Source organism: Ammospiza nelsoni, chromosome 1 (assembly GCF_027579445.1).
Source record: "Ammospiza nelsoni isolate bAmmNel1 chromosome 1, bAmmNel1.pri, whole genome shotgun sequence".
NCBI lineage: Eukaryota > Metazoa > Chordata > Aves > Passeriformes > Passerellidae > Ammospiza > Ammospiza nelsoni.
Window position 1 is genome coordinate 125,092,422 of NC_080633.1, and position 21,653 is coordinate 125,114,074.

Genomic DNA, 21,653 nt, shown 5'->3' on the forward strand with positions numbered 1-21,653 from the left:
AATCCAAACAGCAGCTCTGGCTCTTAGAGGATGAAGCACAACAAAAGACAGGCAGCACTTGTCAGCTGAGATAAGGAACACAAGTGTTCCTCTGACTGTAGCTCAAGTAAGGGATGAGCAACCACATTCCTCCTTCTTCAAAGAGCAGATCCTGCAGTGCTGGGACCACAGGAAGAGACTGCAAGTAGAGCCACCACAGCCTCTCCCAAGGGAGGTGTGTGCTTCTCTTAGAAGGATCTTATCAAAAGCTCTTCTAAATATTTGAATTTCACCATCAGCATCCAGTGCATCCTACCATAAGCATTACCCTGCTTTACCAAAGTAGCATCAGGGTTGCTCCCATCTATGGAAAGTTTATTTACCAAATAACACACCTTCTAGCAATCAAATATCAGCTAAAAGTGGTGATAATGAGATTTCAAGAAAGCTACACAAAATGAACAGATTACACTGCAGTCAGATCCCTTTCATTTCCCTCTTGTTTCATGTCACCTTCCACTGCTAACTCATTCTCACCAAAACCCTGTCCCTCTTCAGTAAACTACTCAAAGAGCAATCAGTGAATAAACATCCATCACACTCTCACTGAGCACTACCTGGGCTGAGAACAGCATGAAAGTAGACTCATGATAATCTTCACCTCATTATTATGCTTTGAACATCACTAGGCACTGCAAAGCAAGCTACTTTCCTTCCTCTGGTTCAAGTGAAAAAGTAGCTCAGCAAAGTGTACAGAAATTCAGAGTTGTGAACCAGATATTCATTTTAAAAATTTAACTTTGACTTCTACTAATGTATTATTTGTATTTGTGTACGCAATTCACATGTTGTGAATAAAATGTAACATTTGAGTTAGTTAAGAAGGTTTAAAGGCTTGATAACAATTCATTTACAGATAGAAAGAGATTATGTAGATAGAAGATAATGTTTCCAGCTACTCACTTCAACAGAAAAACAAAAAGGGGGAAAGTTTAAATCCCCAAATTCCCAAAGTAGCATTCAGCTACATCAAGTGATTCTGCTCCTAAACTCTTCTGTGGACATCTCCTTGGACACCATCTGAGCCCCTGGATTAGGCAAACCTTTGATCTTAGCACAGCCAGCCTTGCTGATGTGGATTTTCAATGGAAAACATAATATTATATATTATGTAGTAATGTGGGATATCAGGTCTTGGATTCAATGATAGGCATTTCCAGTTCTACACCTGCAATACCAAACAAGTCCTGGCATAATAACTCACAGCCTTAATCTCCATATCCTACTGAGCACATTTCAAGTAATCTCACATACAGGTGTAGTCAAATAGAACTGAAAAAAGTTACAGAAAGATGACTGTCAAGGATAAACACCAGCATGGAATCACTTCCACCTGAGGAATAAGCAGAGGTCAGGGGTTTTCAGTTTGGAAGAGATATTCTGGAATATGTCAGTACACACACAGAGCTGTCTTCTGTTTCCCTACCTGTCTGCTGCTAATGGGCACTGTCACAATCTGTGGGAAAAACCAGCATGACAAAACTCAATGCACTGCTAGAGAAAGCGATGGTTATTCACAAAATCTCTACGTTTATTTTACCACTCCCTCTCTCCCAAGTTCCATCCACTCACATTCCCATACCCCTGGATTCCCAACAAGCACCTGGGGAAAACCCATTTGGGTACAACACCGAGGATGAAGGGTGCCAGCTATCAAGGCCTCACCACACCTCTGACATTATTCCTGGTGGAATTCCTGGTTTGGCAATGGTGAACGAGGTTTTGGACAAATCTTTTACACCCTTCAGGAGTCAACAGCTGTTGATGGGGTGGTCCTTTGCTCCAGAATTCTACTTACTGCAGCCTCAATAAATAGGAGACTGCTGTTCATCATCTCCCTCTCCATGACTGGTTCATGGTGGAGTCACAGGAAAACACATGGCATGTAAGATATGGGACACAATCCTGTAAACCCTCCTTGTGCCCTTCAGGAGCAGGGTCTGCTCCTGATGAATCATTCATGCTGCAGTTCACCAGAGTGCAGGCCTTGCCGAGCACACCATCCTAATTTTACAGCCAAGGACAGCTTCCCAGAGAACTGTGGGTTTCCACAATAACATCCAGCATCCTTTCAATCCTTGTCCTGACGTTTCTTATGCTGGCTTCACACACATACAATTCTACAGGTGTTTCATTCATAAAAGCCTTTATATTTCCACTAAAAGTCTCTGGAATACTGGTTTAACAGGTCTTTGATCTGACCCAATAAAATCATTAAGAGATTTTCCACCTCCTCTCTGCCAGCTTGTAAAAAGCCTGAACACAGCTTCGCCCATGCAGCAGTACCTTGCATTCTACACAACCAAAACTGCTTGTGTACTTTCTACATTACATTTTTGTAGGAGCATCTTAAAAAGAAATATGAGCTGTCCACGTTTGTGCAGGCTGCTTATCATGCAGAGTGAAGTGGTGAAAAGAGAGAATCACAGTTTTTAGGGTCGGAAAGGACATGTGGACAGCATCCTGGCCAGCCCTCCTGGAAGGGCAGGGTCCCCTGGAGCAGGTGACACTGGAATGTGAGGGTTTCTGGGTTTTGAGAGTCTCCAGAGAGGGAGACTCCACAACCTCCCCGGGCAGCCCGGTCCAGTGCTCTGCCACCCTCAGTGCAAAGAAGTTCTTCCTCGTGTTGAGATGAAACTCCTTGTGCGTTAGTTTATGGCCACTGCTCCCTACCCTAGTGGTGTCACTGGGCACCACTGAAAACACTCTGGCACCATCTTGCTGGCACCTGCCTTTGAGGTATTTATACTCATTGATGAGCTTCCATCTCAGTCTTGTCTTCTCCAGACTGAACAGGCCCAGCTCCAGCAGCCTCCCCTCCTAAACAGATGCTCCAGACCCCTCCTCATGTTTTTTTGGCCCTCCGCTGCTCCCTCTCCTGCAGCGCCTCGTCTCTTTTGTACCGCCGAGACCAGAACGCGACACAGCGCTGCAGATGCGGCCGCGTTAGGGCCGAGGACGCTGCCCCGGCTCGATCCCCTCGCGCCCTCACCTGCCGGGGAACGGAGCCCGCGGTGCCGCCGCCCGGGCGCTGCTCCGTTCGCTGCGGGGGAGTTTCGGCGGCTCCCGGCGCGGCGCCGCTGGCCCTGCGGACCGCGGGCAGCAGCGCCCGCCATGGCCGGGCCGCGCGGCCCCACAGCGCCGCCGCCATCACTGACCGGGGGCGGGGCCGCTGCCTCGGGCGCAAGCGCAGCGCGCAGGGCTGAGGCGGGCGGCGCCATCTTGGGTGCGGGACGGCGGCGCCGCGCTGCCCCCTGGCGGCTGCAGCGGAGCTGAAGCCGCGCCAGGGAACGGGCGGGCTCGACACCTGAGGAGCTTCTTCACGGAAAGGGTAAGCACGTATTGCAGTGCCCAGGGAGGGGCTGGGGTCACCTGGAGGGGTTTAAGGAACGACTGGGGAACCCACAAGGATCATGGAGTTCAACACCTGGTCCTGCACAGGACACCCCAAGAGTCACACCATGGGCCTTAGATCATTGTCCAAACAGTTCCTGAATTCTGTCAAGCTTGGTGCGTGACCAATTCCCTGGGGAGCCTGTTCAGTGCCCAAACACCCTCTGCAGGAAAAACCTTATTGTAATAGCCAGCCTGAACCTTCCCTGGCACAACCTTCTGCCTCCCCTCTGGAGCCACACTTAGTGCCATGGTTAGGTGCTGTTTGCTTGTAGGCTGGACTCCCTGCTCTCAGAGGTGTTTTCCAGCCTAATTGATTCTGTGATTACTACACCAGCCCTGAAAGCAAAGCTTCAGCGCTCACAGCAGCCCCAAAGCCACCTGCACATGAGGAAAGGAAGCTGTGGGCAGAGGAAGATGCAGCAAAAACTCCTGGAGTGTGGCCAAAAAAAAAAAAAAAAAAAAAAAAAAAAAAAAAAAAAAAAAAAAAAAAAAGCTTTCCTTCAGAAAACAGAAAGCTCAACTCTGGAATAGATGACCTTTCTCCTTGTCAGTTAGATAAATAAATAAAAGACCCATCCAATAAGGATCATATTCCAGAAGAACCTGCCCTACATGGTACTGACCCAAAAGAGGAAGAGCTCCTTTCTCTCTATACCATTCAATTCTCTGTTCCTTTGTTAAGTTGCAGCTGTTGGAGGCTGAGGGAACACGTCAACCTGTTTTCTGAACTTCACAATGTAACCAGGGCAGTTTAATTTTATATAGTGGCAGAGCACTGGAACAGGCTGCTGAAGAAGGTCCTGGATTCTCACTCTCTGGAGACATTCCAAACTCACCTGGGCACAGTCTTGTACAACCTGCTCCAGAGGTGAGCCTCCCTCAACAGGGAGTTCGGGCTAGATGTACTCCAGAGGTCCCTTACAACCCTAACAATGCTGTGATTTGTAATTTTATGTAAGCCACTAGAAGGCAACCTAGGCTCAGTGTTCTCTAGAAATGCCAAGCTCAGCCATGCAGAGTGCCCAAAGCAGTACAGCAGTATGTACCAGCACTGCTCTGAACCAAACTTAAAGGACTGCTTCAAATAGAAATGAAATCTCCTTACTTATTTACATTATCCTCCATGTTCACAGGACAATACATTCCTCACATACACTTTTATTAAGCTTCTCACATTGTAATTAAGCACACATTCTACATCTGACATGCTAGCAAGGTTGTCAGGAGCCCACTTTTTTTCCTCCAGACACCTGTGGCAGTTGAAGTTTCATGGATTTCACACAAATGTAGCAAAACTTGTTTCCAGTTCTAAGCAGGGTGATAAAATGTTCTAACCATGTGGCAGAAACACATAAAACACAAGAAATTTGAGAAGTACAGCAGACAAAACAAGATGCAGGAGGACACATCTTTTAGGAGAGCTACACTGAGCAGTGACACTGTGCACCTCTCCAAACAGACTTCTGGGGCTGGCAACAGGGGTGTTGGCTTAAATACATTTAAAAAGAGTAAGATGGTGTAGCAGATGTTTTCAGGGCTCAGCCTACAAGAGAAACAACATTAGGCTATAGGAGCAATTCTCCTGATGACTACAAAAGAACCACTTCTGGGGTCAGGGCTTATTCTTCTAGTCCATGCTTTGTTAGTGTGAATATGACACCACCACATGTGAATGAATCTATTTGTGACTGGTCCAAGAGTGTTATCTTACCACAGTGACATCCTGTACAAGAAACAAGCCTGAAAATGCTATGGTGACTGAACCAAACCAGCACTATGAGGCATCTGCTTCCATCTGCATTGGTCAGAAGTTTCTGAGGTGGACAGTGCACGGACAGATGGGTAAGTTTACATGTACTATCACCTTTCCACACCTGCTGGATGAGGAACATGCTCAAAAGACAGTACATTCCTACTCATGTGTGATCCTGCTATAGCTTGTGTAAAGCCTGCTGAAACTGAAGTCCTTTCTGTAGCTGGGAGTGATCCTTCCTCCTTGTCCAGCCTCCTGTCCAGTGTCCCTTGCAGGCAACACTCAACTGAAACAATCACAAGGGAGCGAAGTAACAAGCTTCAGTTTGGCAGCAGCAGTAGATTCATAAGGATTAAGTTGAGCAGTAATTACAGATTGAAAAGAAAATACGCATCCACAGTATCTGTACAATATAATTAACTTCTCAAAAGAGGTTTTTTTCATTGCTATATTTTAAAGGTTGTCTTCAAATTACAGGTAAGTCCTTTAAATGCTTGAAAGGCATAGAAATTCCCCTTCCCACACAAAATCCCAAACAATGTATTTTAGCTTCAAAAATATTTTGAACCCACAAACAAGCTTGGTATCAGTTAATTGGGTAAAATAACTACGTGCTAAATAAAAGCACATCTGGTGGAAGGGGCGCAGAGAATGTTACAAGTGTGCTTGGTCTTCCTTGCAGCATCTGGCAGTGGGTAGCAGGACAGAAGCAGAAATCTCAGTGGGTCTCCTCCTCTGTCTGTTCTGCAATAGTTTCTGTGGCACTGGCATTGGCAGCAGAATTGAGAACCTCTCCAAAGTCTCCTCCAGCAGGTTTGCTTCCTCCAACTTTAGACTAGAACACAGAGAGAGCCCCAACAAAGCATAGTAGTTAGTAGGCATGCCAAACATGCTTAACTGTACAAAACCAGTATGTCTGGTTTGATAACTTTCAACAAAGCAGCTTTTCCAGGTCTAGGAGACCTCCACAATATTCTTGAAACAAATCTGTACATATCTGGCAGGAAACACTCACCAGCAGATTAACACAGTAATCTCCCTTTGACTTTGAGATACACGAAGCAGCCCTCATTCCAGGGCTGATTCCAGAGTCCAAAGGTTGATACAACCTCAGTTTCAAGAGGATAAAGGTATGAAGCCTTTCAAACCAAGAAGTCTTTAAGAGATTCAGAGTTAAAACTCGCTACTTTATTTCTCAAGAAAGAATTTTGGACATTTTTGAGGTTTAAGACCAAGTCCTGAGTTCTTCAGGGGAGCAGAGCAACTATGTTACTTTCTCCATGTAACATGTTTGCCTTTTGACTTCCCTCCGCCCATACTCTCTGTGGGACTGCAGGGATGTTAATGTCAATTAGTTGCAAGAAAAGAAGGCCCAGTTCCCCTTGCTATCACTTGCATGCTTCTCATTCAGCCCAGTGTGCCCAGGAGAAGTCAAATCTGGTTCTGATTACACAAATTAGTTATTTTTGAAGTGAGTTTTTACCTGGAGAAGTTATTAATGATTGTTTCTGACACTTGAGGCTTTCAGGAGTGAAGTTAAAATTAAGGTGCAAAGGCCTTTTGTCTTTTATGCCAGAGATGTATCCCAAGGTATTCTCCTGTGTAGGATACTAGTCCCTAGAAAGGCTTGAAATAAAAGCCTAGACAATTCTGGATAGCTAGCATTAGGTATTAATTATTTTGCACACCTAATACTAGCTGTTTGTGCAGGTTAGCTGGCTGCTAGTTCTTCTAAAGGCATCCTCCTGTATGACGTGCAGGCAGCCCGTTACTTTATTTCCAAATCATTTGGCAGAGAAACTGTTTCAACAGGACTTAAAAAGATGTTCATCCAAGTACCTCTTCAACAGTTTACCAGTAACTAAAAAATAGGCTGCCCAAAAGAACTTGAGTCTTTTCTCCATATCCACAGCTGCACAATCTATAAAATGTTTTAGAAATTCTTACCTTGAAGTTTTCAACTTTCTCCTCAAAGGATTTGAAAGTAGGAGAATTTCTACAAAAATAAAAAAAAGGATCCACAGAATTAAAACTACATCTACTTAACCTATAAACATCACAAACCAAGCAGACAGTTCCTTTTTCCCAACAGTAACAAGAGATTTGTTTGGGGCTCTTTCCCTGTTTTAAAGATACCCTAAAAATAGTTTACATCCTGATCCTCCCAAGTACTACAAAACTAAAATTCAGACATACTTGAATTGCAGGCTCACTTTCATCTTGGCAACAAAACATTGCCAGGTCCACAATAGGACCCTTCCTACCAACATGGAAGGGAGAACTAGCAAGTATTTTAGGTTTAGCTTATTATTCCCAGTCTTTTCAAACATGTTTCTGGCTTAAAGCATTTGTTCAGAAAATCTCAGTCATCACTTCTGGTTAGCCTAATACATTATTGCTGAAGAGAGCTCATCAGGTTTTTTTTTACTTTTTACAGGAAAACCAGTTCAGTTTACTTTGCTACATGTTCAATAAATAAAACATGGTTCACAGTGGCATTTTCTGCTAACATGTTACATTTAAATAAAACTCTCCCTTGCCTTTAAGTGCCAAAGGCAGCTGTACTTACAAATAATAAGTTCTGCATACAAAAAGCAGGACAGCTTGGGACTTCCAGTGCTGAGGGCTGGTGTATAATTCATTAGGGTCAGAAAAGTGGCTTAATGCTCCAAGTAGCTGTCACTGCTATGTGCAAATCTGTGCAACACTTTTTCTGCCTTTATGTAGGATGGAAAATGCTTGCCTTCATTGGACCAGGACTAAGGATTACTCAAAAATGTATTATATAAATATTGCAGACAAGGGTGTTTTTCAGAAGAAGCCTACAGCTTCCCTTCTTGCTTTGCTTGGCATTTGTGTGGGTCAGCCACACTCAGCTGCACTCTTTTCCCTTGGGAGAGCACACAGTGACACTTGTGTCAAACCAGACTCTCAGAGGGACACAGTGCCAAGCAAGTGGAGAGAAAAGGCAAGCACCCCAGATCACCAAGAGACTTCTTGTGAAACCACAGGGGTTTTTTTACTCACTTTCATTTTCAAAAATATATGCCAAGCTACTGCCTTTAAAACTTGGAATCACTTAGTAACATTACACCTAACAAACAGGGAAAAGCTGTTATAGTTTTACACCTAACAGTAGGGAAATGTCACTTTCCAGATGTTTGATAACCACCTCTGTTAACCAGAAATAAAACAAATTTTACCCTATATGTTAGTGCAGGAAATCCATTACAAAGCTGGGTGGGCTTTTTGCTTTTTTATAAAACTATGTTAGTTGACTTAAGTTCAATGTGACTTGATTCCACACATGAAAATAAATAAACCAAAGAGCTGGATTATGCATACATTACCTCATAATAGGCATACTAATTGAATGTTGTATGGAGCGTATACTACATGCCAGCATTAAGAGAAAAGAAAGCAAAAGGTTAGTTTAAGGATTACATTGAGAAGAAATTGGCTTAGAGAGCTGACTTCTGTAAACTATCTTTGGTAAACAGCCAAACAGTCTTACACAGTCTTAGTAATTGCTTGGGTTTGCTTTCTTAAATTGCTTAGCCATGCACACACACACAAGTACGTCAGAGCAAAAGCTGCAGCAACCTTTTTCTCTTTTAGAAAGATTCAAGTGCCATGCTTGTTAGTACTTGTTCTGCTTAGCTGCAACAGTCTGTCTGCTCCTTAAGTTTCTCAAGCAACAGGAATCATGCTGCATTTACAGTTTTGACAATAGTGAGTAGCAAACACTTGAGAGTCTTATAAATCAGCTAATCTTCCTACTAAAAAATTATCTCTACATCCAGAAGGCTTCCATTTACATTCAGTAAAATTTTTTACACTCATCAATACAAATTATCTACAAATAATCAACAAAAGCAGTCACATCAGTCAGTATTCAAGGTTGGATTTATGCTGGGAGCAGGATAAAGTCCTGTGTTCTGAAATTCATGGAGGATTTCTATAACTTGCCACTGTTGCTATAAAGTTACTGTTTGTCCAGCAAGAAAACACATCTACTTCTAGAAGGTAATTGGATATAGATGAAGGAGCTCCTGCACAGCTTCAACACCACTACCACACACCTAATTTAGTTCCATACAGGAAATCCCTGTTTACTGCAGATACAAACAAGCCTTATATGTTAAATAATTCTTACCAAATACCACAACAGTAACTGAGAGTTATTACAAGTGATGATCTTAGGTTTTCATAACTATATATGGAATGTCAAAATTTTCTGGGCTTTATGGTAACTTTCAAGAGAATACTTTCCAGGCAGTTGTTGGGGAAGAAGAGGAGGGAAGGGAAACAACTCTCATAAAATGTACCTCCAAACTTACAATTAGCATCTCAGCACAATCAATGGAAGATACATTCACAGAAGAAAAAAATGTTCTATGTTTATTGCAGAAAAAGTTTTACGAGATCCTTTATGAGGGCTCATTAGTAAAATACCATGATAGAAAAAAGGCTGAGATCCCTTAAGGCAGATGCACAACTATGGTTTAATCTGTAGTTACAGTGTACTGGGAATCAGATACACAAGGCCAGATGCTTTCCTGACACTTCACTAATGCACAGCTATGTTTCATCTATTTACCCAAGCCCATTTCTCCTGTGTTTCATTCTTATGGATGGCCTGGCTTCCACAGGCCTTTCCAGATCACAGACAAGCTGACTGTCTCCTGGACTGTAATATATATCCTTCACTGTGATGTGGATTACTACAAGTTCTGGGCTTGCTACATAGCAGGTTTTCTTACAGAGCTACACTAGTTTCAGTCAATGCTCAGCCAATTCCCCTCATGCTGCAAGAAGTTTCTCTCTGCAAGAAGTTTAAGGCTAAAGAGGATTAAATACATATATTTACAAACTGTAGAACTGCTCACTCTGAAAAACAACAACCTATAGTGTATCACAGATGTTCTAACAGGTGTCTACAAAAGTTTAGTTTCATCTCAGACATCATTTAATAGAAGAACTATTCATGAATTCATGAAGAATTTACTTGCTGCTGGACAATACACTTGTGTATACCCTCAGTATCCAGTTTGCAAAAAAACACCACAAGATATTACATAGTTTTATCATACCATGATCTGGTTTGCAGGAGAACTGAATTAGATAAGTGCAGTTGATTTTTTTAACATAAACCACCTATTCTTCAGGTAATGCAAGAGGCACAATTAAGCCTTGAACATCTTTATGAAGAGAACTTGTATTTCTTTCCCAAATCACAGAATGCCACACTAAAGCACTCACTCAACTAGGCCATCAACTCAGGCAGTTTGAAAGACATGCCCTCTTTGCAATGCTCAAAAGCAAACACCTAGCTTAAAAAAGACAATAAATAAAAGAGGCACAGTAAGCTGCTCTCCAGTCTTCCATGCATTTTGTATTGTATTAAAGCTTTCTTATCCTCTACACAATCATTTTTTTAAAGCTAAAAAAATGATTTTTCCATTGCCTCACATTTTGAAAAGGCACAAAGAGGTATGCCAGAGTCCCAGCCTAGAAAACACAGCTCAACATACACAGTAGCCAGTTACTTTGTAGTTAAATTTCCAGCTGATATGTTATGGTATTTAGGAATCCATGATCAGAGATCAGACTTCTAAAGCAAGCAAAGAAAGTTATTCTGTAATCTCAGAGCAAGGCAAAGGTGGACTTCGCTCCATTATAGGGATGCAGTGCAAGAAGGGCCAAGTGACTTGGATGACTGCTCAGAAGCTACATCTTGGTACTGCTACTTTGCACAGAATACTGTTGCCTACAGAAGGAAAGTTAGCTTATCAAAACTTCAATAAATTCTTATAAAGAGAATAAAGGTATTAAGAAAAACCTAAGATGGAACAGAGTTCATTTTCATCATAACAAAGGGCAGAGAAAGCAAATACAAAAAGGAAGCAAAAATGCACTGACATTGCACTACCAGTCCCCCTTCCTCTCCATTTCAGTAATTTCCAAAATCACAGCTCCAGCAGCTGCCTCACTCCCTTTTGCAACTCCCTATTACATCACTTTGCAGTGCCCAAATCAAGATCTGTGTGTGATGTTTGCTGCATGGAATATGTCCATGAAATAGTCCAACAGGGAAGAAATCACACCACTGTAGCTGAGAAGTCCCTCAACCAAAACAATACAAGGGAAAGTGAAGCCAAAATGAAGCCAATGCAAGAGGTTAAGAACAAAAATGAACCTGCATATTCAGTACAAGTTCAAGTATCGGCCCATAAACTCTCACTTCCAGGAAAGAATTGAGGCATCTAAACTTTTCTGAAGCTCAGACTTGCCCTTAAGTAGTTATATAACCCTCAGACCTGAATTCAGATGAATTTGGTTCTCATGAAAAACATCTTTAATATTTTGTTTCAAGTGCAACTAAGATCTTTAGCAGCACTAATTCTTCACACTTTTATTTTGTTTTCTAAACACAGCTACCCCTGAATTTATATCGATACCTTTCATTTCCACCACCACCACGATTCTCCCTGAGAAGCACACCAACAGTGCAGACTTCTCTGATACTGTTACATTCTCTCCCAGGGGCACAGTTTCTGATAGAGTATTCAACACTCACAGAGCCTCTAACTGGAGTAATTAAGACACTCCTAAGGTATTCCTGAAGTAGGCAACAGATCTGAGTCTGTGCTTGTCCTTGTCCAGTGAAATAGTCCAATACTAACTGTGGAACACCACAGCCTTAAGGTAGAAATGTGACTCCTGCTAAGTGAGCAGCTGAGCTCTGTATCCAAAAGGAACAGAAAATTCTTCCAAGTTCTCACTGATGCTGAACAGGACATATTTGAGACTGGCTGCTATTCTTATACCTGATCAAACTGAGCTCACTTCAGAGTCTGAGTTCTCATAGCATCCTGTGCCCCTGCCCATCTCCTCCCCTGGGACAACAGCTCCCAGTTAGTACTCCAGTAGCCAAACCCCAACATCTTTATAGAGATCCTACTGCTCTCTTTAGCTCCTTAGTGGTGGAGTACCGAAAAGATTAAGTCAGGCTCAGATAGATGGGCTGAGAGGCAATGGACAGAAGTTGTTACACAGGAATTTTAACTGCTGAAAACACTGAGTATTTGCTTAGATCAAAGGTAATGTAGATGAAGTAAATAAGATACTGGCATTGCTAAAGTAATCAACTCAAGGATTGTTTCACTGGACAAACTATGAACAAAGAATGTATAAACTATTTTACATTTAGACTCTAGTTATTTAGTTAGAATCACAATGCTAAACAGCCATTGTAATAGACACAAAAAGGGGGAAATCTCTGTTCTGCCATGGCACAAACACTGTACAGACAAAGAAGGAGGAATCCTGCATGCCATTGACCTCAACACCATATTCTGTCTCCTGATAAAAAAAACTTGCAGCATCATTTTAGTGGGTTTATTTCTAACAAGGAAGAGAGACATAAATTATTAGGTATACTCAAGTTTTCGTGTTTTGAGATAGTTACCAGGTGAACATGAAGAAACATCTTCCCTGACATTAAATGGGCTTCAGTTTTACCCTTACTAACACTGAAAAAAAGAAGAAATTACCTTTTACAGAGAAAACTTAAATGAAAAACTGTAATGGAGATGGTCTGACTACATGCTTAGTTTGAGAAGCAATTCTTGTGTCCACCTTACCTAAAGGAATGTGAAAATGCCTGTAGTCTGCACAATGCCAGAGTAAGCAGTAAAGAGAGAAATGAACTTCTCATAAATATGAAGAAAAATCTGTAACTGTGTAGTTGTACTCAAAGCATTTTCTCACTAGACTCCATAAAGCAAGAAGTTAATGGCAGCACTTTAAAATGGCTGATTTTATTACACTGCTGCCAAAGCAGCAATATTCTGTGAGAATGTGTGAATTTCTATTTGCCCAATAACTGAAAAATAAGTTTAACAACAACAAATTACCTGTGGAGATGTATAATTGTATAGCTTCCAGTACTAAGAATTACATAATCCAGGAATTGTCAGCCAAGCATCTGATTGTATTGCATCCAGCAGGATTTTTGCAAGCAGCTCAAAATGGTTCTAAAAATTACTTGGCAGACTTACCTAATGTGTATGTAGGGCTGTGTCATTTGGCACAAAGTCAAAATATTGCATGCCAATAATATTTAAGAATTAAAAAGTGCCAATAGTCTCTTAAAAAATGTAATAAAATCAAGCCACTTCTATGAGGCAGAACAGCTTAGACAGAAACAAAACAGACTTGGAAGGAATTGACACACAAAACAAAAACAAACAAACAAATCCCCAAACAAAAACAACAACAACAAAAAGAGGAAAACAACAAAACACAAACAGTGAAAGACATTAGTTGTTTAAATATTCCACAAGCTGAGAAAGAGAGCAGGAATGACAGTGCTATGTGTACCCCGCAGCGGCAGGCAGACAGTGCCACCTGCAATCACACCAGAAAAGCAAGAGCAGCAATGGAGGCGGCAGCACACATTGCTTCTCTTGCCTGCATAAAACACACACCACAGAACTCCTCAGCACCAGTGAGGACATACAAACAGATTCTGCAGCAAGTCTCTTACCTCCCCTAAAACAGTTGCTGAAGGCTCTGGATAGATTAGCTTTTAGAAGCACTAGGTATGTTAGCAGCATAAATTTATTGCAGTGATAATTGCTTAAATAAAAAATGCAATTACTTGGGAAAAGGTAAATAAACCTACCTGACATCTTCAAATTTCTTGGTTATGACTGAACCAACAGAAGAAAAAGCAGCAGAAGCCTTCTGACCAGCCTGAGACAGGGTTTCTGATGTTCTCTTGTATCTGTTTTCAAAAAAGCATTTAGTTTTTAGGTTTTTTTAATGAACACATAAGGAAAGTTTTAGTGTGTGTCTATTTGTATTAAATTCAGAGGTACACTTCAGCTTTGGGGTCATATGGAAAACCTGCTTAAGATGTTACTTTCAGCCTTTGCAGTCCCTTCTGGCTACAGCATCTCTGCCAGCTCTGACCAGACACAGTTCACCGACACGCACCTACTACCCTACCCCTAGAACAGATGCTATCTGCTATCATAGGATTTATTAAAATACAAAATAAACACACACATAAAACACCCCAATCAAGAAAAAAAAAAAAAACTCCAAAAAATACAAGAGAAAACAAAACACAAATAAACAAAACAAAAGGTCTATTTTTTGTGCCAAGTGTCTATTCTTGTACCACACAGTTCTGTCAACAAAATTCACCATAAAAAGTTTGAGGTACATCTTGTGACAATCTGTGGTTATTAACTGCAGAAGGCAGCTTGCTCTAGACCTTAAGTTAACAATTGTGTTTGGCAAGAACAGTAACTGTAACTTCATACTCTTCCTGCATGGGCTCAATTTACAACAATTTTTAAGGGTAGAAAACAAGGGTATTCTGTTGGACTTAGGACACCTTGGTATCTCAGATGTATCAGACAAAAAAAAAGTGTGTTAGAACAGCCCATATTTTGGTCAATCATTCTTCTTTTGCATGAGATATGGCTTGCAGTGTTCTTCTTTTTAAAAAGTCTGTTGATTTATCCAGAGAAATATTAATACAACTTAACTCTGTGTTATATATACTCATTTCACAAGAACAGAGTGTTTAGACGTGACACAAGACCTAAACAGTTTTCACTTCAGCAGTCTAAACAATCATCATGAGCTGGTACGTACGCCGTGGTTGATGTAACATCTTGCCAGCTTTTGGTAATGTTCTGCTTTAGTTCCTGTAGTGAGTTAATTCCCAGCTTTCTCTTGATTTCTGCTAGATGCTTCTCTTTGGCAGCTAACACTTGTGAGAGCGTCTGGATTTCCTCTTCCACCTGTGGCACCAGAGTTGTTAACAAGTGGTTAACAGTTAACAAGGAATACACCCAACCATTTAACTATATATTTCTTTAAAGCATCCACCAGACACCAGTAATGGGAGGGCTAACAGAGGTTTTTAACATTGCCTCACAGTCATTCCTAAATACTAAAAGGGAAATCTAACAGACACTACAAGAGCTAGTGAGAAAGTACTCTACCTGCAGCTAGCTCTGTTACTGGAACATGTACAAGGAAGTTGGTAACTAAAAGACTGCATAGTTAGAAATTAGTACCTATGATATGTAAAGGTTGAAGATTAGTCAAACCTGGGACAACTGCCAACCCTGTATTCTGCTTCCATGTCAGAAGATATACCAATGTGTGACCAGTACCAGGAAGCTCAGAGCATGTCTCTCATACACACATTTTGTCTCCTTGCTTCAACAGAAAGGTCCTTCTGTGGCTTAAGCCAGGATCTGGCTTAGACTGGATTCAGCCATAGAAGTGCCTTCCCCAGAGCAGGTGTGGAAATGGTGGAAGTCTGAGCAATCCCACAACACAGCACCTGCTCTGTAACTAGAAACCTATATTGTGTGTGTGCTTCCTTCTTTACTCAGATGGTCACTTAAGCCTGGAAACATGACCAGAGATGTCAGCACAGTTCTACAATGCCATTCTGTGAGCTTTATAGAAGTGACAGAGGCACTAAGGCCATATGTGTAAAGGCAAGGGCATCCCTCCCATCCTACTTCCTCATCCAGGCAAGATCACCCCAGTTTAGAGCAGCAGGCTGCCCACTCATTTAAGCTCCTTACAGAAGTACAGTTCCTTACAGTATTTTCAATGCACCTCTGTTTTGGATATCTTACATATCCTAGCAGGATCAGCCCACCCTCACTATCTTTGGCATGAAATGATACTCAGGACTGCCAAATACAAGAATGTATCAAAGTGCTTAATTTAAAGCTAAACTTTGTTTGTTAACCTTAGGCTTAAGTTAGTGTCTTTCATAAAGTCCCATAGAGCTACTAAAGAAAAAAGACTGGCTGCTTAATAAAGCTTGACTTTGGCGTGTATCAGGCCTGAATATTTGCATGTCTGTTTTTCAAAGAATGCTACTTTTTCTCACCCTTAAAAATATTCTGTTATGGACAAGAACAGTAACATGGTTAGACATTAGCAATACAGTGCCTACCCAGATCCTACTACAAAGCATTATTCACGAAGGAAACAGCTTTAGCTACTCCACACCTGTTGAGACAATACTTGGGTTTTGGTTTCCAACCATGTTCTCTTTGCTGATTTAACCCCTTCTCACTCGAGGGGAAAAAAAATGGGTTAGGTATTTATGTATCGTAGTTTAAAACCTGTGTATTCAGCACTTCCAGCTTAATTCCCTATCACTAGAACTGGCTGTTCTTTTCTCCTTGACACCCTTCCTTCCTATCTGTATATCTATATACCTGCAATATACAGGAGTGCCAGCTTTAGACACTCAGAGAATAACTATGCAAAGCATTAAGTGTATGTTTAAAGATAACATTATTCCAGATTTTCATCATCAAAACAAGTTTAAGAGCTATTTGCAAAAGAATTACCTTGGCAAGCTCTTTTCTTAGCTCATCCCGTTCTTCTTCTGAGAGTGTTTCTGCCATACTGACTGTAGCAGCAACATCCTCTCCAACCTCAGGTATAGAGTCACTCCTCAGCAGCCCTTCAGATTAATAAAAAGCATTAAAAGTGAGATCACCACAAGACTGCCAAACAGCAGCTAATATTAGCACATGGCTCTTCCATCCCAGTGCACAAAAAAAACTGATGAGAGGACACCAAAGTCATGCTCCCCAACTAGAGGAAGGAAACCAAAGGCATTTTACATTTCATTCTATCAAGCTGTATTAAAGCTCAATATAATGGCAGCTGCTGCTGTAATAGGAGACTGGAAACCTGTTGAGAACAACACATCCCACTGCTCTGTGAGAGAAACCAAGACACAGAACACTATGTCCTGACCAGTGTTTCCTACACAACCTTGCCCAGGAGTCTGTGCACATCTGGCACAGAAACTCTGGAAGTGCTGGAGATGCCCAAGGCCAATGCAGAGGCTCCCTCCCTTACTACTCTCTGGATCAGATTATGAAGTGCACACTGGGTGCAGCCACAAGCAAGGCTAACAACAGTGCAGAAAACTACTGCACTGTAAGTATGAACCCTGTACCCTGCTTGATCTCTCTGTCCCTAGTAACTGGGACCACAGTGCCTAAAAGGTTGCAGATATCATGGAACTGGAAATAAGCTGCTGGTTTGCACCTGGACCTTAAGGCAGATGGGAAGTCCAGAGACAAAGCTCAGGAATGAAAGGCTGTTGCTTCAAAGCAGGAGAGACTGATAAGAATGTGCATCCACTTAAACTGCTGCCTCTTCCAAATCCAGAAACCAAAACTCTGCCTAATTTTCTTACATAAACCACAAACATCTCCATGGTGTTCCTCAACTTTTGCTTTCACAGCTTCAGGGCAAGGAAGGAGGATGATATTTGTATTACCACGATGCAATAACTGTAATTATTCATTTTTTTACTCCTTAGTGCTTGCAGTTAAGACCATTTTAAACACCTTTTATGCAACAAAATTTCCAGCAAAAGACTTCCCATTTTGAGTCTTTGTAGCTGACACTTAAAGATTGCCAAAATCAAGGAATTCTATTCTAATTGCAGAGAGACCAGTTTGCAGGGAGACTGCATGCTGGAATGGTTGTGGATTCCCAGAATTCTCTATTCAAGACATAAAACAGCCTTACAGATAATGAAAAAAAAAGAAGCCAAATAAAAATCTTAAAATACAAGAGGAAAGGATCAGGATTGCCTGTTAATAAGGAGCAAGGAAGAGTGTGTGTATGTGTACATATACACACATACATATGTGAGCATGTGTATATGCACATAAATATATCATTGATCTAAGCTGAAGAGGGATTAAGTAACATTTCCTATTAATCACTATAGAAATTAACCATAAATAATATGCCAATAAAATTCCATTATCTTTTCAGCAGCTTCTGATGGCACTCCATACTATCTTTAGAGAATCAAAAACTCATTAATCACCACTATGATTTTGCTGTGAAGTTTCATATCAAACACCTACATCACAATCAACTGAAAAATCAGGGAAAAAAAAAAGATTCTGTGAGTCTCTAATTAGCTGTACACATTCTATGAAATACAGTCCTAGCAGCTGTTAAGCCAAACAAAGAAGAAACCTTGTTCTTGGATCACATTACTGAACTCAGGTAAAACTCAATCCCACAAATTCTTTCCAAAATGGTATGTTGTCTGTCTGTATCTGTGTCCAAAACCCTTATCCTCTAGAAGCACACTGCTACATGGACAGGAATTTTTGTGAATGCTGTTACTACCAAGTGCACTGAGAAGGAAGCCTACAGGAGGAAAATTAAACCTAAATCTGCATTTATTCATGAGATTTGTGCCACGTTTTCCCAGAGATTTACATGTCTTCTACACAAACATAATGTAGGTCCTGTGGGTTTCCCAATACACTATTTTGTGTCAAAAATCTAGGGCAGTGAGAACTTCAAAGTCTAATGCCCAAACTAAAGCACAGCCCTATGGCACCTAAAACAAAGGATTATGTCTCACAATCAGATAACTTTTGTTTTATGCATCAACATATTTCCTTAACAGTTAAGAATGCCACACCTTTTTGTTAAATTGCTATTTAACCTATTAATTACATAAACCTACCCTGAAGGAAAACAATTTGAACTGCATTTGAACACCCTACACCCCCTCAGTGTGTTCTACTGTGACTCCTGACCTTGCTCTTACCTGCAGCCCTTCAGGGACCACCTGCTTGCCATCATCACAAAGCCATTCCAGAAAGTTTGCAAGTACCAAAACCACCCTGACTCCAAGAGCATTAGCACAACCAGCTGAAAGTCTGTTCAATCTGATTATGAGGAGTCATCTGGATTAAATCACCAAAAATAGATCAAGTGAATCAACCAGTAAGAAAACATGCCAGATTGTCTCCTGCAGCAACAGCTTCCATTTGGGGAATGTAGCTTCTCTTTGGAAAACTCATTTTTAAGATTGTTCTGCTTCTTGACTACCAAAGAGAATTTAAGGCACAATGCTAAGAAGCAAGAGAACGATCTCTCCTTCCCTTCACATTCCTTGAGTTGTTAGGGAAACAGGAAATCATTTCAGACTCCTCCACACCTCACCCTGCACAAGTGACCATGCCTTCCTCTTCTTGCCTTCACAGCCCCTCCCATTTATTACTTTTCTGAGCTTCACATGAACAATACTGACACCTTCCCATCAATCTTCACTCTGACACCCCTGCTCTCTCTCCTGTCACTGCTCACCCCTCTGTTCCCTTTGCTCCCATTCCTCAGTTCAATACCTGCAGGACACAGGGATCATCCATGCTATGGGCTAGGCTGTGCTGAGCCATCTGACCAAGGAGCAGTTTCTACACAGCTAACAACCCACAGACCTCCACAATGGTGTGCCTACAATCTAAATGTATCCCAGAAACTAGGGCTGACAGCCAGTAAGAGCATGGCTTTGAAAAAACTTCATCAGGAAACATGCACAGCCCACCTTAGATCTTTCTATGGGGCAAGAAACCAAGAAATCAGCAATCATCCAACAGATGGAAATGCTTTGGCTCAAACTACTACTAAGAGAGCAATTCTCACTTGTGGTCTTTTTTTGCCAACAGAACTGTTACTATTATTATTTTATATTGCTATGAAAAATTATTACTACAGCTTTCAAGCTGTTACCTTTCGTTATGTTAGTTCTCCCACATCATTGGATTGTGAAGGACTTAAAATTCAGTCATTTGGTACTCTGTTACTACCAAGTTTAACTGAACATTTCATGTCTCTCAAATAGAATAAAAAATCTGTTTGGGAGGAAAAAAATCATAAAGACTTAGTAAGAGAAAATTTACCTAGCTTTAAGGTCAGTTTTTAGGTATGTATTTCTAAGATTAACATATTTTCCCAGCAGTTTATTAGATCTACTTAAATGAACCAAATAAAGAAAGACATGAGCAAGTTAGTTGATTAGGACTCCATGGATCACATTCAGGGAAATGGCATGTAAGTCCCTGTTACGGGACTTAAATTCTGCCAGGGTAGGCAAAGCATTAGAGCAATTCAATTAACCCTCAGTTTTTCTGATTTGGGGTTTGCTTTGGCCAGTTTCAATCCAAGTTCATGCTCCATTTTGACCAGAAGTCCCTACCTCCCTGGCCTGAATTCAGAGATCAGCAGCAAACAGGAGCAGTTTTAAGAAGTACTTTTCATTTTGGATGAGCAGCCTCAGGGTGGGAGTGGGTTAACCTCCATAAAGCTTTTTTTCACACTGGCATGTTCTGCATGTGACACTCAGAATGAGCATCGTGAGTGTCACTATACATTGGCAAAGCTAAAGAAAAAAGGTGCTTGTTATAGTTCAGGAGAACAAGCTGTTGCAAAGTTTTAAGATCACTCTAACATTTGAGTAACATACAGTACTGCAGAGCATATTTACTCTGCAGTATATAAGAAAGATCAGATTTAAGTGCTTCCTGTTTATCTCAGTGAAGAAGCCAAAGTGAGACGTACTTCTTCAACCTGGGGGAGAAAATTCTTGGGCTTCTCCCAAGTGCTGATTAGATATTCATTCAAAGCAAATGAAAAAGAAAATAAAGCCCAGAAAAGCCAGTGGTAATTGTGATGCATCATCACCTGACACTGAGAGCTGCTTCCCCTCTCCTTTAGAAGAGCTGGGAGAGGCAGTAATTGCAGAAGTGAATGCTGACCACTGTTTCCCAGTAGCCCCCAGTTCATCAAGTTCACAGAGAGGGTTGTTAAAGTTCACACAGAGGTTCCCCAAGGGATGCATATTTTTTAAAATTTTAAGTAACAAGCCCATTAAAAAAAGTTAACACCTGTGTAACCCCCTTTTGCTTTGCCACACGTGAAGTAGGTCTAAGCTTTCTATATTTAAAATTACTTTGGAAGATTTCATCTGGCAGCAAGGAATGGAAAGCAATGACAACAGTAAAACCAGACTAGGATGTATTGGGAGGCACAGCTATAGGTGCTCTGTACAACAGGCTACCAGCAAGAAATTCAGAGGGTTAAGCACTAAATGGATGCCACTGCAGCACAGCACTGGGCAATCCCAGTGCAGTTCCTATCTGCAGGTGGAAGGTTTGCAGCATTCTAAATGCTAGGTGGAATGGAGTAAAGGTTTTAGAGGGCATTTTCATTAATCAGTGAGATTTTCAGTATTAAGGCAAGAGCAGATTTTAGACTATCCAGAGCTCTGAAGTCCTACTAAAAATGCAATTTCTACCTCCTCCCCTGAAAAAATCTAATAGTTAAACCAGGCAAATTATTCCAATCTTGCAGTTTTGTTCCTAACTGGTTTTGCCACTTCATGTTCCCTCAAACTGCCTTTCTGCTGAATAAATAACAAATAATGTAAAGCTGATAAACTTATAACACATGAGATATTATCTACATGACACACTGAAGCTAACACACTCCCAGAATTAACAGGAGGCCAACTTTTATAGATTTTTAATTTGAGAAGTTTTACAGGTATTAACTGCTAAGCGTTTCACGTAGAACGGAA

At 41.2% G+C, this 21,653-nt stretch overlaps 1 protein-coding gene across 5 annotated transcripts in view; it reads right to left on the bottom strand.

The window, feature by feature from the left end:
- Positions 1-4,573: 4,573 nt before the first annotated feature.
- Positions 4,574-21,653, bottom strand: part of TPD52 (tumor protein D52) — a 42,090-nt gene continuing 25,010 nt past the window's right edge. For 2 of the 5 annotated variants that reach the window (XM_059476952.1, XM_059476924.1), the window contains exons 2-8: positions 16,594-16,709; positions 14,861-15,009; positions 13,878-13,979; positions 12,835-12,861; positions 8,539-8,580; positions 7,136-7,184; positions 4,574-6,023 (exon numbers count right to left, since the gene is read on the bottom strand). In XM_059476952.1, the coding sequence (XP_059332935.1) occupies positions 5,907-6,023; positions 7,136-7,184; positions 8,539-8,580; positions 12,835-12,861; positions 13,878-13,979; positions 14,861-15,009; positions 16,594-16,709 (602 nt within the window). In that variant the 3' untranslated portion in view covers positions 4,574-5,906. Of the gene's footprint in view, positions 6,024-7,135; positions 7,185-8,538; positions 8,581-10,660; positions 10,713-12,834; positions 12,862-13,877; positions 13,980-14,860; positions 15,010-16,593; positions 16,710-21,653 lie in introns of those variants that run through there. The other 3 variants (XR_009418868.1, XM_059476933.1, XM_059476942.1) reach the window with 3 other exon arrangements.